Source organism: Rana temporaria, chromosome 12, assembly GCF_905171775.1.
Source record: "Rana temporaria chromosome 12, aRanTem1.1, whole genome shotgun sequence".
Classification (NCBI taxonomy): Eukaryota; Metazoa; Chordata; class Amphibia; order Anura; family Ranidae; genus Rana; species Rana temporaria.
In genome coordinates this window covers 86,639-105,183 of record NC_053500.1, presented here as the reverse complement: position 1 = coordinate 105,183, position 18,545 = coordinate 86,639, and the positions used below count along the sequence as shown (strand labels likewise).

The window sequence follows — 18,545 nt, the reverse complement described above, 5'->3', positions numbered from 1 at the left end:
AACCTGGGCTAATCTTCCATTAACATTACTGGGTAGAATTAATATTTTTAAGATGATTTTCTTGCCACGATTTCTGTATGTTTTGGGTAATTCGCCAGTGTATGTCACTAAAAATAAATTCAAAGAGATAGATTCCATCCTCACCTCCTTTTTGTGGGGAGGGGGGGCGGTCAGGATTGCCAAGGACACCCTTCAGTTACCAGTACTGGAGGGCGGATTGGCCCTCCCCTGCCTTCAAATGTATTATATTGCCTCTCAATTGGCCCACGTACACTGGTGGTTTTACCCCGAAGCCAACAATGCAGCCACTGCATTGGAGGCAGCCATCCTCACCTCCTATGAATCCCTGCAAAATTTGATTCATCGTATGTCCCTTGGGGGGCGGGAGGGAACGAGTATTATAGCTATGACTCTACGGATTATTAAACTCACTAAATTGCAAGTCCCCTCCAGCAGTAATACATACTCACCGAACACTCCACTGTGGGGGAATCCGAACCTTCCGGAATTTTTCCGTAGATCGGATGGGGGATACTGGTCGAAAAGGGGGGTAAAAACTATTTTACATCTGTTCTCAGGCAATGTGTTTCGTACTTTTGAGGAATTTCGTAGAGACTATAATCTGCCACGCACGGCTTACTTCCTTTACCTACAGATACGCCACACTGCAGCAACGCAGTTTGGCCTTCGTAACATAGTCGTCCAGCTCTCTCGGCTGGAGCGACTACTAACTGACCCCTCGCACACCAAGTTAGTCTCCACATATTATGGGTCTCTCCTGCACACTACGACTCAAAGGCTGAGCAAAGCGGCTGCTAGCTGGAGAGCCGACATCCCTGAGCTGACGGAGGAGATCTGGCAGGAGGTATTGCCCCTCCAGGTCCCTTCTGTAATTTCGTCCCGTGACAAGGTAATACAGACCAAACTGTTATATAGATCCTACTTCACACCATGCTTACTGTTCAAACTGAGCAGAATCCCCTCAGCGCTATGCTCCCGATGTGGCGCGGCCGATGGAACGTTCTTTCATATGATGTGGGAGTGTGCTCCGATTAGGAAGTTCTGGTCGGAGGTCACGACCTTCATTAGCTCGCTGACTGAGATACCCAATATATGTAATCCTCTGAGGTGTTTACTGGGCCACATTGATGACGAGACTATATCTAAGAATATGCAAACCTTCCTGCGGATAGTACTGTTCTATGCTAAGAAGTCTATAACCTTCCACTGGAAGTCTCCATCCTTACCTACCATTACCTTTTGACTTACCACCATCAATCGTGCTATACCGCTGTATAAGATGACATATGAGGCCAGAGGGGGTCCATTCTTCAAGGTCTGGGGCTCTTGGGTTGATTCCGAGAGCACCATACCTCCTGCTCCTTGAACTTTGACTGATACCTCTGCCCGTTGCACCATACCTCCTGCTCCTTGAACTCTGACTGATACCTCTGCCCGTTGAATAGAACTAAGTGAGTAAATTAACGATTCTGTTGTTTTTCTCCCACCTTTCTCTTGTCTGTTTTGTATGTACAAAAATTTCAAAATAAAAATTTACCTTTAAAAAAAAAAAAAAGATTTTTTCCTTCCAACCTTCAGCTTCCTCCGGACCATCAGGAGACCCTGTCAGGGGCTGTCCAGGATCTTCTGGACAGGGGAGTGATTGTGCCGGTTCCCTCAATGGAACGGTTTCAGGGGTTTTACTCCAATCTGTTTGTAGTCCCCAAGAAGGAAGGGGTCCGTCCAATCCTCGATCTCAAGGCCCTCAACTGTTTTGTAAAGGTGCAAATGTTCAAGATGGAGTCGGTTCGCTCTGTAGTGGCGGCAGAGATTTATGCACTTTGCTGTCGGGGAGGACCAGTTTCAATTTGTGGCCCTCCCTTTCGGCTTGGCCTCGGCGCCACGGGTTTTCACCAAGGTGCTCACACCGATTCTGGCCCTGCTGAGGCAGCGTGGAATCGCTATTGTAGGATACCTGGACGACCTTCTGTGAGCTTCCTCAAGCTCAGAGTTAGAAGTGGACGTGTCTATCACCTGCCAGACCCTCCGAGAATTCGGTTGGCTATTGAATACCCAGAAGTCAGTACTGGTACCGTCTCAGCGGCTGGAATACCTGGGGTTAGTCCTGGATTCCTCGGAGGCGAGAGTCTTCCTCCCAACCGAAAAACTACAGACACTGCTGTGACGGACTTGTATGCAGTCTAATTCTCTCCCTGCTAGTAATTCTGTGTGTTAGGTGAAAAAGGTGACTTTTTGTATTCTGCTTGAACATCCATGATAATCCTACAGTGAGGCATACAAAGGGTTAATTGTAGAATGACTCTTTAACTGCTAAAATTCTAATGTCCCTTCTTAGTTAATTGATCTATTGTGTTTACCCTTAAGAGATGTGTATTGTATCATCAGTATCTAAAGAAATGTGTCTGGCAGGTTCGGTGCCAGAGGGTCTAGAGACTGACTAGTTCAAGGAGATATCATTGTTTCCAAGGATCTGTATTGGAGACCCCCCACTGTGTGAGGGGGGGCGGGGATTGTCATTGTAACAGCTTGTAACCTGCATATAATCAGCTGAATGCTGCCATTAAAGCGTGTCTCTTGTTCCAGCATTAACCTTGGCTCATGTGTGGATTATTGGGCCATCCCAGGGAGTTCTACTCATGGAATATTGGGTGATTTGCTTTTATGGGAAGAAGGGAAGGTTTGACGGGGATATCTTCCACTACCGTCACAACTGCAATCTGTGGTGAAGCGGTTGGTGACCCAGAAGTGGTCGTCGCTTCGCTTTTGCATGAGGGTTCTGGGTCTGATGGTGGCCTCTTTCGAGGCGGTTCCGTATGCTCAATTCCACACTCGAGTGTTACAGAGAGAGATTCTGTGCAGAACTGGCAGGTCGCCAAACGCTAGACCAAGGAGAATGGTCGCTACACCCGGAGGTGTTTCAGAGTCTGTGCCAAAGATGGGGCTTTCCAGACGTGGACCTTCTGGCATCCCGTCTCAATCGGAAGGTGTCACGGTTCGTGGCCAGGTCAAGAGATCCGTGGGCAGACGCGTTGGTGGCGCCATGGGGTCGCTATCGCCTAATCTACACCTTCCCTCCTCTGAAGCTTCTTCCTCGCCTGCTGCGCAGAGTGGAAGCCGAGGGGATACCAACAATCCTGATCGCACCGGATTGGCCGCGCCGTCCCTGGTACGCGGACCTGGTGCGTCTGGTGGCAGATGTCCCTTGGCGCCTACCACTGAGAGAAGATCTTCTGTCGCAGGGTCCGATCTTTCACCCTGCTTTACAGTCGCTGGCTTTAACAGTGTGGCTGTTGAGAGCCAGGTGCTGAAGGATGGAGGCCTGTCGGGCTCTGTGATCTCTACCATGCTACGAGCACGGAAGACTTCAAGGAAGATTTACCATCGTACGTGAAAGGCCTACATCTCTATGTGTGAGGAGATGAAGTGGCACCCCCGTACATACGTGATGTCCCGGATTCTGCTGTTCTTACAGTGTGGAGTGGATCAGGCTCTCGCCTTAAGTACGGTTAAGGATCAGATTTCGGCCTTGGCTGTTTACTTTCAGCGACCCTTGGCGGCGTACTCCATGGTGCGTACGTTTGTACAGGGGGTCCGGCATGTGGCCCCTCCTGTGCGTCCTCCACTGCCTCCATGGGACTTGAACTTGGTCCTTTCGGTGCTTCAAGAGGCTCCATATGAAGACATTCGAAAGATTCCTTTGTTGACTCTTTCCCAGAAGGTGGTTTTTCTGGTGGCAATTACTTCGGTAAGACGAGTTTCTGAACTGGCGGCCTTGTCTTGCAAGGCTCCTTTCTTGGTCATCCACAAGGATAAGGTGGTGCTGCGGCCGCAGTCGTCATTCCTTCCAAAGGTTGTTTCAGCTTTTCACATTAATGAGGACATTGTTTTGCCATCCTTATGTCCTCGGCCGAAGAACCCGAAGGAGGCCACTTTACATTCATTGGACGTGGTTTGGGCCCTACGGGTGTACTTGTCTGCTACGGCTCAGTTTCGGAAGTCGGACTCACTGTTTGTGTCGGTGAAGGGTCTGGCAGTCTTGTCGGCCACCATTTCTAGGTGGATCAGACAGGTCGTGCTCCAGGCCTATGCCCTAATGGGGCGGGCGCTTCCCTTTTCAAGTTACGGCGCATTCGACCAGGGCAATTGGTGCCTCTTGGGCTTTCCGCCATCAAGCGTCTGTTTTACAGGGGTGTAAGGCAGTCCACACCTTCTCAAAATTTTACAAGGTGGATGTGAGTGCATCTTTCGGATGCCTCCTTTGGCCGCAAGGTTTTACAGACAGCTGTTTAAGGTTGAAGTGCTCTGGTTTGTTTGGGGTGAAGTTTGGTGTGCTTTGTTTTTCCCACCCCTCAATTTTTGACACTGCTTGGGGTCGTCCCTAAGGTCAATGCTGCTGTGTCCGTCCATGAACGGAAGAGAAAATAGGATTTTTGTACTCCCTGTAAAATCTATTTCTCTGAGTTCATAGACGGACACAGCACCCTCCCCTCCTTTGTTTGTACTGCTTGTTACGAACTGGGGCTGCATGATGCAGAGAGAGGGATGTACCCAGGGGACCCGCCCCCTGGGAGGTACTGTGCTGTGTTTTAACACTTAAAGTGCTGTTTTCTGCCTAGTCTCTCCTAAAAGGAAGGATAATACCCTAAGGTCAATTGCTGCTGTGTCCGTCCATGAACTCTGAGAAATGGATTTTACGGTGAGTACAAAAATACTATTTTTCCTTTTTATAACATTTGTATCATGTGACTTCTCTGGAGTTTTGGTTGATATTCTGTCTCTATCATATAAAATACACCTATGAGAAAAATTATAGACCCTTCATTTCTATGTAAGGGGGGAACTTACACAATCTACAGGGGAGCCAATCAGCACTTCCCCTCTGTACCTGGAGGATGCATGGGGTGATGTAGTGAACCTGCAGATTGTAGTGAAGTATTATAGCGGTTAAATTCTTATTTGTTTATTATAATGATGATGTAAGAAATCTTCCGCAGCAACCCGATTCTTCCAGAGAGATGCACTTTATTGACTTCCAACACAGAACAAAGTCCAATACTTGCAACAGATGACAAAATCCAACAGAGTAAATAGAACTCGGAGTCCCATCTTTCCTAATCATAAAGAATGATTCCCTGTACACTGAATGGATGAGCAATTTGGCCGCCTCCATTAGGCCTTCTGCCCTCTGTCTTACAGATGACAATGACCCGAGCTGGAAACGGCTGCAGTCATAAACTGCCCTCATTTGCATTATTGAATATCAACATCCCGGAGTCACTAACTGTCCCCTTTGATATGTGGAGTAAGTCCCGCCCCCTTTGATCAACAAGTCCCCTTAACACCCTCTTGGCTAGAATGTTTGTATGTGACACACATACGCTGTGCTATACATAAAACACGATACATATAAAATATTACAACACAGATGTGTAATGATGATGTGCAAACCTTGTTCCAGCACTCGGGATGAAGACGCTCCTTCCAGAGAAGACTGGGATTCCCTGCTAAACTTCAGAGGTAAATCCTTCTCCAGGCCGGTGGAAGAATATTAGAGAAGATATCAAGGAGGTGGAGAGGTCATTGCTCTGTACAGCGGCACACAACATGCCGGGGGTTACAGCAGATCATGGCGGTCGTGTCCTGAGAATAGTCTGCTGTGGACACATTGTCTTTGCGGACATTTTCGTGAATTGCAGAAATGGCATCCTCGATCAGCGGCAACACTTGCTGAAACTCTACACTGCTGGCCTCCAGGGGCGCCTCTTCCCGCGGGTCGCGCTCAATGTTAAAGACTAAAGGAGGTTTGTGATGTCGCTCAGGTCCGATCTTCCCTTCACAGCTCAATGCTCCACCTAGAATGAGTTCCATGTCTCACAATCACAAGCAATATGTCTGAGGGCTGGGCATGGATCTAATACAATTATTGAGATACCACAGAACGAACAAAGTTCCTGTGGACAAGCCATTGGTCCAGTGTAATCCTAGACCCTTCTGAGGACCAACCATTGGTCCAGTGTAATCCTAGACCCTTTTGTGGACCAGCCATTGGTCCAGTGTAATCCTAGACCCTTCTGAGGACCAACCATTGGTCCAGTGTAATCCTAGACCCTTCTGTGGACCAGCCATTGGTCCAGTGTAATCCTAGACCCTTCTGAGGGACCAGCAATTGGTCCAGTGTAATCCTAGACCCTTCTGTGGACCAGCAATTGGTCCAGTGTAATCCTAGACCCTTCTGTGGACCAGCCATTGGTCCAGTGTAATCCTAGACCCTTCTGTGGACCAGCCATTGGTCCAGTGTAATCCTAGACCCTTCTGTGGACCAGCAATTGGTCCAGTGTAATCCTAGACCCTTCTGTGGACCAGCCATTGGTTCAGTGTAATCCTAGACCCATTGATCTGATAATATGTTGTTGTTGGCCTTCCTCAGTGAAGGGGAAGGGAGGTGAAAAGATGTGGGTTTGCAAGTCTGTAAAAGGTGTCCTGCAGGAAATTGCGGTCTGGCCAAAACACTATAATGCCAGTACTGCAGTGCAAGTGTTCTGTGATTTTATATTCCTATGTTTAGGTCTCTTTTCACCCTTTGAGGGGCACAGGATTCTTAGACAGCTGGGCTCTACTGCCGCCTGTTAGAGGGTTCAACACTGCAAGGCAGAAAACTGTAGACCCCTCCCATTACCAGCATAGTTCAGTTGTTGCTATTCTTAAAGCATGACTGTCTCTTAGTTGTACTTATCTTAAGTCCCTTTTCTTCATTGATTTCTGAGTTGTTCTGGATTAGGTCAAACTAGTCTGGGGGTCTCCTTTTTTAAGTACAGTTTTCCTAGACATTGTGTTTGTGAGTCGCAGTGTCTCTACAGGGTCAGCCTGGAAGCATTTTCTGGGTTCTGCTTCATGGTGCCTTTCATTTCTAGCTGGTGTGTCACTGCTGGGTACTGTCTGGGTCTGGTACTGTGACCCGTCCTCCAAAGACTTGCTTTACTTTGTTAGTAGGCAGTGCAGGCCAAGCATCATGTTAGGAGTAAATTTTCAGGCAGTATCTATGTTTAAGCACATTCAACCCTAACCCTAAGAGCCACATGGAACAGAGGCTCGTGTTCACCAACCATTAATTACCTGTTGATGGCTCGGTCAGCTATGACTAACGCCTTGCTCAAACTGCAGGTCTTGAGCACTGTGCCAGCTGCCCATGCTGGTACCCCTCTGGGGTCTAGTATTATACACCATGTGCTTGTTCTTGCCCTTCTGCTATTGCAGCCAAAACATTGTGTACTCTAAGCCCAGGGGAGATCACTCGGCAGCCGCGGGTAGCCCCAGAGCACAGACTTCTTTTGGCTCCTGCTCTGCATCCAGTGAGGGATCATCTCATCTCTGTCCTTTTTATCTCCTGTTGTAATGTATAGCCTTAGTATCCCCCCCCCCTTCTTCTTCTTTTTTTTTTTAACCTTTTCTGCACCCCTCAGTTTTTAACATGGAAATTAACTCTGAAGTAGAAGGAAGTTGTTTCTTCTCTAATTGGTGCAACGGCCAAGATACTAAGGTTGGAAAATTAGCCTGTTGCTGCTACTCGCCCAGTGGTGGGCCTTGGCTCCTAAAAGCGACAGTGTTTTTTATGTTTTTCTTGACCCCCTTATTTGTTATCTGTAAGGACTAGAAATACTCTAAAAGACTGTGCTAACCTGTACCTCATTGGTGCATTGGCAGAGGATTTGGTTTGGATGTAGTCTACACCTTCAGCGTTGGACCACCCAGTCTCCCACATCATTAAGAGGACCAACCTTGTGGTGGAGATGGAGAATGCTCCTTGAAGGATTCCATGGACAAATGTTTTGAGGGTTAGTCCTAGTCTATATTTGCACTCACTGGCTCTTCTATGCGTTAGGTATTGATTTTAGTACCCTTGGCCTAGACCATGGGTCTTCAAACTACGGCCCTCCAGTTGTTCAGGAACTACAATTCCCATCATGCCCAGTCATGTCTGTGAATGTCAGTGTGTTACAATGCCTCATGGAATGTGTAGTTCTACAACAGCTGGAGGGCCGTAGTTTGAGGATCCCTGGCCTAGACTCTCTCAACCGTTGGTCCAAATCATAGTATTGAGATTGTGTTCATTCAGAAGTTGACCAACAGATGGGGGATTTTGGAAACCATGTGGTCCCCATGTTGAGTTGTATCTGTGTTGTCGTGGGATAGCATTCGCTTGCTTTTGTACAACAGCCTGATTTTGTTGCAAATGCACAGAACACTTCAGCTTAAGTGGGATGGGATGACGGAGCAGGCTTCCCTTTATTTTATATGCCCTTTGTTGGGGTATCTGTTCCATCCTGGACCTAAAGGCCCTCAATTTGTTCATTTGTGTCCACAAGTTCTGGATGGAGTTCAGATTTGTAGCCTTTCTTTTCACATTGTCTTCTGTACCTTTTTGGTGTTAATCAAGTTGCTGGCTCCAGTCTTGGCCTTAAAGAACAATGTGTCATTTACCGGAAAATCTGCGAGATTGTGGAAGGATCCTGAACCTCCACCCCATCATCTGGACTAGATCTTGGATACCTCCCTGACCCTAGTGTTTATCCCCGCAGAAAAACTGCTGATGCTCCAGTCTCCGATCTGTGCATTGTGGTCCTAGAATCCATCGATAGAGCCACTGGTGGCTTTATCAGATCTTCATTCAAGCCCATGGCCACAAGGATTGGGCTCTCCCCTTTCTTCTCAAAGCTTACTCCACCAGTGCTAGGAGAGTTTCTTTTCTAGGTTTCCGAGGCTGCCATCTTGTCCTCTCTTCACACATTTGATATGTTCCATCAGATGCATTTTTTGGCCTCGGTCAATGCTAGCTTTGAGAGTTGACTACAGTTATTTTGCCTTGTTGGACCTTTTAGGCTGTGTTGCCTGCCTTTCTGTTAGACTGCCTTTGCACCTCCTGTTGTCTAAGAATCCTCAAGTCTAAGTGCTCCTCATTTGTGCTTCTGGCCATTGCTCCTGGTACTGCATGCTACAGACTGAGCACGCACATTGAGGGAAGGGTTGAAAGGCTGGCTTAGACTTTTGGCAGAAAATCCAATTTACCAACCAATTCTGTGTCCCTCAATGGGTAACAACAAGAGGGTTTTATGGTGAGGACAAACTTTTTATTAGTAAAATATTATAATAATAAAATGATATAAAGGTTAATCCTTTATTTTTGATAGCGGAGGGATGTTAGAACCCCCTTCGGGCTTTTATTGCTTCTCAATTTATACCATTATTCTTTGAAATTGAAAGGAAATCCCTTCTATTGCTTGTCCCCAGAACAGCAATAGAGGGGAGCTCTTCTCATGGGGACACCAGTTTTAGTGACAATCGCCCCCCACGTCTTGTGATGAGGGGTTATAATCCTTACTCTATTCTAAATGAGAACAAAAGGTTTGCTTTTAGGACTACTTTAAACCTTACCTGTGGTATAAAAAGCCTTGTATGGACCCAACCGAATTGCTTCTATGTTTCCAAACTGCCCGCCTGCCCCGCTGTTGGGGTGATAAAGGATCTAAAGAAGAAAATCAAAGATGTTATTTGTATGAGATATAGAAAGTTTTCCTTTGTTTCCTGGCACCTGAGATAATCCTCTACCTGCTCATTGTAGAGCCCAGCCAATAAATATAATGCCCCCCACAGTGTGCAGCTGAGATAATCCTCTACCTGCTCATTGTAGAGCCCAGACAAGAAATATAATGCCCCCCACAGTGTGCAGCTGAGATAATCCTCTACCTGCTCATTGTAGAGCCCAGCCAAGAAATATAATGCCCCCCACAGTGTGCAGCTGCCATTAGAGATAAACACAAAGCCTTGGTTGTCATCCAGCAGTGTGACCGGGACAAGAGGCCTGGGGTCAGTGAAAAGCCGTGGCTTCCTCTGCAGGTGCCAGCGAAGGTGTCCAAGAAATACAGACTGAACCCCCCAATCTCCACTCTTCAAAGAAAGATGAGCTCATTGGGTGTTGGTTCCTCTGATCTTCCTATAACCCAAAACAGCTGGAGAGGTGAGACTCATCAACAGGCTCTGCTTCCTTCTCAAACACTCATCTAATGCCAGTACATACCTGGTGTCCTTTCTGTGCCCCTCCACGGAGGATGGCAGAGATGTCTATACCGTCATACTGCCGATTGGCTGGCAGAGTGCCATTTGCAAGAGTCACTATGGTGGGGAAAATGTCCAGCATACTGGAAGAAAAAGAGCCAGGAAAGTTCTGATTGTTAATCGCATGGAGAGACAGATATATGCCGAAATCAATAAACAGCCTATTGCCATCCTCCACCTATTACCTGACCTGGGCTGAATCGTGGACACGAGCCACGAAATGGATTGCCGGATAGTAAGGGTAACCCTAATCTGTAATAGCTGAAGCCACGTATGTCTGTTGTCACTGGCCAATCAGCTCTCAATGCCATTCTGTTCACCTGCAGGCTTCCGCCATTTTATTATTGGCAACCTATGATTTGGGGACCAATCCCAGCATAGCCAATCTGGTCCAATTCAAAGGGAAGAAACTTTGGAAGTGCTCTGTAGACATTCACATGCCATTCCCCGGGAACAATATCCAGCCTGTTCTAGGTATTGACCCATATTGCCCCTCTGCCATGACCTGTCATAGAGGTGGAAGTGGGTGGGGAGGGCGATGTGACCTTTTCTACTATGGATTGGGGTGGAGTCTGGCTGGGGTGATATTTATTTATCTAGTAAGTGAGGACACGATGGTCCAAAGTCCGTGTTCCAAATCACGCTGTACATGTTATCTGATCTGGAACATACTAATAACACGCTGCTGAGTGTATCTCCCCCTCTCGTGGGTTCCACCGTCTGTGCTTACACTGGAGCTAGAAGAAGCTTGGCTTCCTACATTCTACACCTCTATGGGGGCCGTGCTTTTGTCTCAGAAATGTAGGGATGGGTGACCAGATGGACACTTTACAACCCAATCACCTCCATGCAATGCAGATTAGACCATAAATCGCCATCCTTCCAGGGCACACGGGGGGCTGCAGTAGTGTATGGTGGTGGTACCCTCTGGTCGTGTTGTATAGTAGGGGACACGGGGGGCTGCAGTAGTGTATGGTGGTGGTACCCTCTGGTCGTGTTGTATAGTAGGGGACACGGGGGGGCTGCAGTAGTGTATGGTGGTGGTACCCTCTGGTCGTGTTGTATAGTAGGGGACACGGGGGGGCTGCAGTAGTGTATGGTGGTGGTACCCTCTGGTCGTGTTGTATAGCAGGGGACACGGGGGGGCTGCAGTAGTGTATGGTGGTGGTACCCTCTGGTCGTGTTGTATAGTAGGGGACACGGGGGGGCTGCAGTAGTGTATGGTGGTGGTACCCTCTGGTCGTGTTGTATAGTAGGGGACACGGGGGGGCTGCAGTAGTGTATGGTGGTGGTACCCTCTGGTCGTGTTGTATAGTAGGGGACACGGGGGGGCTGCAGTAGTGTATGGTGGTGGTACCCTCTGGTCGTGTTGTATAGCAGGGCACACGGGGGGCTGCAGTAGTACCCTCTGGTCGTGTTGTATAGTAGGGGACACGGGGGGGCTGCAGTAGTGTATGGTGGTGGTACCCTCTGGTCGTGTTGTATAGTAGGGGACACGGGGGGGCTGCAGTAGTGTATGGTGGTGGTACCCTCTGGTCGTGTTGTATAGCAGGGGACACGGGGGGGCTGCAGTAGTGTATGGTGGTGGTACCCTCTGGTCGTGTTGTATAGTAGGGGACACGGGGGGGCTGCAGTAGTGTATGGTGGTGGTACCCTCTGGTCGTGTTGTATAGTAGGGGACACGGGGGGGCTGCAGTAGTGTATGGTGGTGGTACCCTCTGGTCGTGTTGTATAGTAGGGGACACGGGGGGGCTGCAGTAGTGTATGGTGGTGGTACCCTCTGGTCGTGTTGTATAGTAGGGGACACGGGGGGCAGCAGTAGTGTATGGTGGTGGTACCCTCTGGTCGTGTTGTATAGTAGGGGACACGGGGGGGCTGCAGTAGTGTATGGTGGTGGTACCCTCTGGTCGTGTTGTATAGCAGGGCACACGGGGGGGCTGCAGTAGTGTATGGTGGTGGTACCCTCTGGTCGTGTTGTATAGTAGGGGACACGGGGGGGCTGCAGTAGTGTATGGTGGTGGTACCCTCTGGTCGTGTTGTATAGCAGGGCACACGGGGGGCTGCAGTAGTGTATGGTGGTGGTACCCTCTGGTCGTGTTGTATAGCAGGGGACACGGGGGGGCTGCAGTAGTGTATGGTGGTGGTACCCTCTGGTCGTGTTGTATAGCAGGGGACACGGGGGGGCTGCAGTAGTGTATGGTGGTGGTACCCTCTGGTCGTGTTGTATAGTAGGGGACACGGGGGGGCTGCAGTAGTGTATGGTGGTGGTACCCTCTGGTCGTGTTGTATAGTAGGGGACACGGGGGGGCTGCAGTAGTGTATGGTGGTGGTACCCTCTGGTCGTGTTGTATAGCAGGGGACACGGGGGGGCTGCAGTAGGGTATGGTGGTGGTACCCTCTGGTCGTGTTGTATAGCAGGGGACACGGGGGGGCTGCAGTAGTGTATGGTGGTGGTACCCTCTGGTCGTGTTGTATAGCAGGGCACACGGGGGGCTGCAGTAGTACCCTCTGGTCGTGTTGTATAGTAGGGGACACGGGGGGGATGCAGTAGTGTATGGTGGTGGTACCCTCTGGTCGTGTTGTATAGTAGGGGACACGGGGGGGCTGCAGTAGTGTATGGTGGTGGTACCCTCTGGTCGTGTTGTATAGCAGGGGACACGGGGGGGGCTGCAGTAGTGTATGGTGGTGGTACCCTCTGGTCGTGTTGTATAGTAGGGGACACGGGGGGCTGCAGTAGTGTATGGTGGTGGTACCCTCTGGTCGTGTTGTATAGCAGGGGACACGGGGGGGCTGCAGTAGTGTATGGTGGTGGTACCCTCTGGTCGTGTTGTATAGTAGGGGACACGGGGGGGCTGCAGTAGTGTATGGTGGTGGTACCCTCTGGTCGTGTTGTACAGCAGGGGACACGGGGGGGCTGCAGTAGTGTATGGTGGTGGTACCCTCTGGTCGTGTTGTATAGCAGGGGACACGGGGGGGCTGCAGTAGTGTATGGTGGTGGTACCCTCTGGTCGTGTTGTATAGCAGGGCACACGGGGGGCTGCAGTAGTACCCTCTGGTCGTGTTGTATAGTAGGGGACACGGGGGGGCTGCAGTAGTGTATGGTGGTGGTACCCTCTGGTCGTGTTGTATAGTAGGGGACACGGGGGGGCTGCAGTAGTGTATGGTGGTGGTACCCTCTGGTCGTGTTGTATAGCAGGGGACACGGGGGGGGGCTGCAGTAGTGTATGGTGGTGGTACCCTCTGGTCGTGTTGTATAGTAGGGGACACGGGGGGGCTGCAGTAGTGTATGGTGGTGGTACCCTCTGGTCGTGTTGTATAGTAGGGGACATGGGGGGGCTGCAGTAGTGTATGGTGGTGGTACCCTCTGGTCGTGTTGTATAGTAGGGGACACGGGGGGGCTGCAGTAGTGTATGGTGGTGGTACCCTCTGGTCGTGTTGTATAGCAGGGGACACGGGGGGGCTGCAGTAGTGTATGGTGGTGGTACCCTCTGGTCGTGTTGTATAGTAGGGGACACGGGGGGGCTGCAGTAGTGTATGGTGGTGGTACCCTCTGGTCGTGTTGTATAGTAGGGGACACGGGGGGGCTGCAGTAGTGTATGGTGGTGGTACCCTCTGGTCGTGTTGTATAGCAGGGGACACGGGGGGGGCTGCAGTAGTGTATGGTGGTGGTACCCTCTGGTCGTGTTGTATAGTAGGGGACACGGGGGGGCTGCAGTAGTGTATGGTGGTGGTACCCTCTGGTCGTGTTGTATAGCAGGGGACACGGGGGGGGCTGCAGTAGTGTATGGTGGTGGTACCCTCTGGTCGTGTTGTATAGTAGGGGACACGGGGGGGCTGCAGTAGTGTATGGTGGTAGTACCCTCTGGTCGTGTTGTACAGCAGAGGACACGGGGGGCTGCAGTAGTGTATGGTGGTGGTACCCTCTGGTCGTGTTGTATAGTAGGGGACACGGGGGGGCTGCAGTAGTGTATGGTGGTGGTACCCTCTGGTCGTGTTGTATAGCAGGGCACACGGGGGGGCTGCAGTAGTGTATGGTGGTGGTACCCTCTGGTCGTGTTGTACAGCAGGGCACACGGGGGGCTGCAGTAGTGTATGGTGGTGGTACCCTCTGGTCGTGTTGTATAGTAGGGGACACGGGGGGGGCTGCAGTAGTGTATGGTGGTGGTACCCTCTGGTCGTGTTGTATAGTAGGGGACACGGGGGGGCTGCAGTAGTGTATGGTGGTGGTACCCTCTGGTCGTGTTGTATAGTAGGGGACACGGGGGGCAGCAGTAGTGTATGGTGGTGGTACCCTCTGGTCGTGTTGTATAGTAGGGGACACGGGGGGGCTGCAGTAGTGTATGGTGGTGGTACCCTCTGGTCGTGTTGTATAGCAGGGCACACGGGGGGGCTGCAGTAGTGTATGGTGGTGGTACCCTCTGGTCGTGTTGTATAGTAGGGGACACGGGGGGGCTGCAGTAGTGTATGGTGGTGGTACCCTCTGGTCGTGTTGTACAGCAGGGCACACGGGGGGCTGCAGTAGTGTATGGTGGTGGTACCCTCTGGTCGTGTTGTATAGCAGGGGACACGGGGGGGCTGCAGTAGTGTATGGTGGTGGTACCCTCTGGTCGTGTTGTATAGCAGGGGACACGGGGGGGCTGCAGTAGTGTATGGTGGTGGTACCCTCTGGTCGTGTTGTATAGTAGGGGACACGGGGGGGCTGCAGTAGTGTATGGTGGTGGTACCCTCTGGTCGTGTTGTATAGTAGGGGACACGGGGGGGCTGCAGTAGTGTATGGTGGTGGTACCCTCTGGTCGTGTTGTATAGCAGGGGACACGGGGGGGCTGCAGTAGTGTATGGTGGTGGTACCCTCTGGTCGTGTTGTATAGCAGGGGACACGGGGGGGCTGCAGTAGTGTATGGTGGTGGTACCCTCTGGTCGTGTTGTATAGCAGGGCACACGGGGGGCTGCAGTAGTACCCTCTGGTCGTGTTGTATAGTAGGGGACACGGGGGGGCTGCAGTAGTGTATGGTGGTGGTACCCTCTGGTCGTGTTGTATAGTAGGGGACACGGGGGGGGGCTGCAGTAGTGTATGGTGGTGGTACCCTCTGGTCGTGTTGTATAGCAGGGGACACGGGGGGGGCTGCAGTAGTGTATGGTGGTGGTACCCTCTGGTCGTGTTGTATAGTAGGGGACACGGGGGGCTGCAGTAGTGTATGGTGGTGGTACCCTCTGGTCGTGTTGTATAGTAGGGGACACGGGGGGGCTGCAGTAGTGTATGGTGGTGGTACCCTCTGGTCGTGTTGTATAGTAGGGGACATGGGGGGGCTGCAGTAGTGTATGGTGGTGGTACCCTCTGGTCGTGTTGTATAGTAGGGGACACGGGGGGGCTGCAGTAGTGTATGGTGGTGGTACCCTCTGGTCGTGTTGTATAGTAGGGGACACGGGGGGGCTGCAGTAGTGTATGGTGGTGGTACCCTCTGGTCGTGTTGTATAGTAGGGGACACGGGGGGGGCTGCAGTAGTGTATGGTGGTGGTACCCTCTGGTCGTGTTGTATAGTAGGGGACACGGGGGGGCTGCAGTAGTGTATGGTGGTGGTACCCTCTGGTCGTGTTGTATAGCAGGGCACACGGGGGGGCTGCAGTAGTGTATGGTGGTGGTACCCTCTGGTCGTGTTGTATAGCAGGGCACACGGGGGGGCTGCAGTAGTGTATGGTGGTGGTACCCTCTGGTCGTGTTGTACAGCAGGGCACACGGGGGGCTGCAGTAGTGTATGGTGGTGGTACCCTCTGGTCGTGTTGTATAGTAGGGGACACGGGGGGGCTGCAGTAGTGTATGGTGGTGGTACCCTCTGGTCGTGTTGTATAGTAGGGGACACGGGGGGGCTGCAGTAGTGTATGGTGGTGGTACCCTCTGGTCGTGTTGTATAGCAGGGGACACGGGGGGGCTGCAGTAGTGTATGGTGGTGGTACCCTCTGGTCGTGTTGTATAGTAGGGGACACGGGGGGGCTGCAGTAGTGTATGGTGGTGGTACCCTCTGGTCGTGTTGTATAGTAGGGGACACGGGGGGGCTGCAGTAGTGTATGGTGGTGGTACCCTCTGGTCGTGTTGTATAGTAGGGGACACGGGGGGGCTGCAGTAGTGTATGGTGGTGGTACCCTCTGGTCGTGTTGTATAGTAGGGGACACGGGGGGGCTGCAGTAGTGTATGGTGGTGGTACCCTCTGGTGGTGTTGTATAGTAGGGGACACGGGGGGGCTGCAGTAGTGTATGGTGGTGGTACCCTCTGGTCGTGTTGTATAGTAGGGGACATGGGGGGGCTGCAGTAGTGTATGGTGGTGGTACCCTCTGGTCGTGTTGTATAGTAGGGGACACGGGGGGGGCTGCAGTAGTGTATGGTGGTGGTACCCTCTGGTCGTGTTGTATAGTAGGGCACACGGGGGGCTGCAGTAGTGTATGGTGGTGGTACCCTCTGGTCGTGTTGTATAGTAGGGGACATGGGGGGGGCTGCAGTAGTGTATGGTGGTGGTACCCTCTGGTCGTGTTGTATAGTAGGGGACACGGGGGGGCTGCAGTAGTGTATGGTGGTGGTACCCTCTGGTCGTGTTGTATAGTAGGGGACACGGGGGGGCTGCAGTAGTGTATGGTGGTGGTACCCTCTGGTCGTGTTGTATAGTAGGGGACATGGGGGGGCTGCAGTAGTGTATGGTGGTGGTACCCTCTGGTCGTGTTGTATAGTAGGGGACACGGGGGGGCTGCAGTAGTGTATGGTGGTGGTACCCTCTGGTCGTGTTGTATAGCAGGGGACACGGGGGGGCTGCAGTAGTGTATGGTGGTGGTACCCTCTGGTCGTGTTGTATAGTAGGGGACACGGGGGGGCTGCAGTAGTGTATGGTGGTGGTACCCTCTGGTCGTGTTGTATAGTAGGGGACACGGGGGGGCTGCAGTAGTGTATGGTGGTGGTACCCTCTGGTCGTGTTGTATAGCAGGGGACACGGGGGGGGCTGCAGTAGTGTATGGTGGTGGTACCCTCTGGTCGTGTTGTATAGTAGGGGACAGGGGGGGGCTGCAGTAGTGTATGGTGGTGGTACCCTCTGGTCGTGTTGTATAGCAGGGGACACGGGGGGGGCTGCAGTAGTGTATGGTGGTGGTACCCTCTGGTCGTGTTGTATAGTAGGGGACACGGGGGGGCTGCAGTAGTGTATGGTGGTAGTACCCTCTGGTCGTGTTGTACAGCAGAGGACACGGGGGGCTGCAGTAGTGTATGGTGGTGGTACCCTCTGGTCGTGTTGTATAGTAGGGGACACGGGGGGGCTGCAGTAGTGTATGGTGGTGGTACCCTCTGGTCGTGTTGTATAGCAGGGCACACGGGGGGGCTGCAGTAGTGTATGGTGGTGGTACCCTCTGGTCGTGTTGTACAGCAGGGCACACGGGGGGCTGCAGTAGTGTATGGTGGTGGTACCCTCTGGTCGTGTTGTATAGTAGGGGACACGGGGGGGCTGCAGTAGTGTATGGTGGTGGTACCCTCTGGTCGTGTTGTATAGTAGGGGACACGGGGGGGCTGCAGTAGTGTATGGTGGTGGTACCCTCTGGTCGTGTTGTATAGTAGGGGACACGGGGGGCAGCAGTAGTGTATGGTGGTGGTACCCTCTGGTCGTGTTGTATAGTAGGGGACACGGGGGGGCTGCAGTAGTGTATGGTGGTGGTACCCTCTGGTCGTGTTGTATAGCAGGGCACACGGGGGGGCTGCAGTAGTGTATGGTGGGGGTACCCTCTGGTCGTGTTGTATAGTAGGGGACACGGGGGGGCTGCAGTAGTGTATGGTGGTGGTACCCTCTGGTCGTGTTGTACAGCAGGGCACACGGGGGGCTGCAGTAGTGTATGGTGGTGGTACCCTCTGGTCGTGTTGTATAGCAGGGGACACGGGGGGGCTGCAGTAGTGTATGGTGGTGGTACCCTCTGGTCGTGTTGTATAGCAGGGGACACGGGGGGGCTGCAGTAGTGTATGGTGGTGGTACCCTCTGGTCGTGTTGTATAGTAGGGGACACGGGGGGGCTGCAGTAGTGTATGGTGGTGGTACCCTCTGGTCGTGTTGTATAGTAGGGGACACGGGGGGGCTGCAGTAGTGTATGGTGGTGGTACCCTCTGGTCGTGTTGTATAGTAGGGGACACGGGGGGGGCTGCAGTAGTGTATGGTGGTGGTACCCTCTGGTCGTGTTGTATAGCAGGGGACACGGGGGGCTGCAGTAGTACCCTCTGGTCGTGTTGTATAGCAGGGGACACGGGGGGGCTGCAGTAGTGTATGGTGGTGGTACCCTCTGGTCGTGTTGTATAGTAGGGGACACGGGGGGGCTGCAGTAGTGTATGGTGGTGGTACCCTCTGGTCGTGTTGTATAGCAGGGCACACGGGGGGGCTGCAGTAGTGTATGGTGGTG

General features: G+C 51.9%; 1 protein-coding gene across 1 annotated transcript in view; it reads right to left on the bottom strand.

Moving 5' to 3' along the window:
• Positions 1-5,023: 5,023 nt before the first annotated feature.
• Positions 5,024-18,545, bottom strand: part of ARSG (arylsulfatase G) — a 64,018-nt gene continuing 50,496 nt past the window's right edge. The window contains exons 10-12 of the mRNA XM_040330689.1: positions 10,094-10,214; positions 9,451-9,541; positions 5,024-5,873 (exon numbers count right to left, since the gene is read on the bottom strand). Coding sequence (XP_040186623.1) covers positions 5,599-5,873; positions 9,451-9,541; positions 10,094-10,214 — 487 coding nt within the window. The 3' untranslated portion in view covers positions 5,024-5,598. The remainder of the gene's footprint in view (positions 5,874-9,450; positions 9,542-10,093; positions 10,215-18,545) is intronic.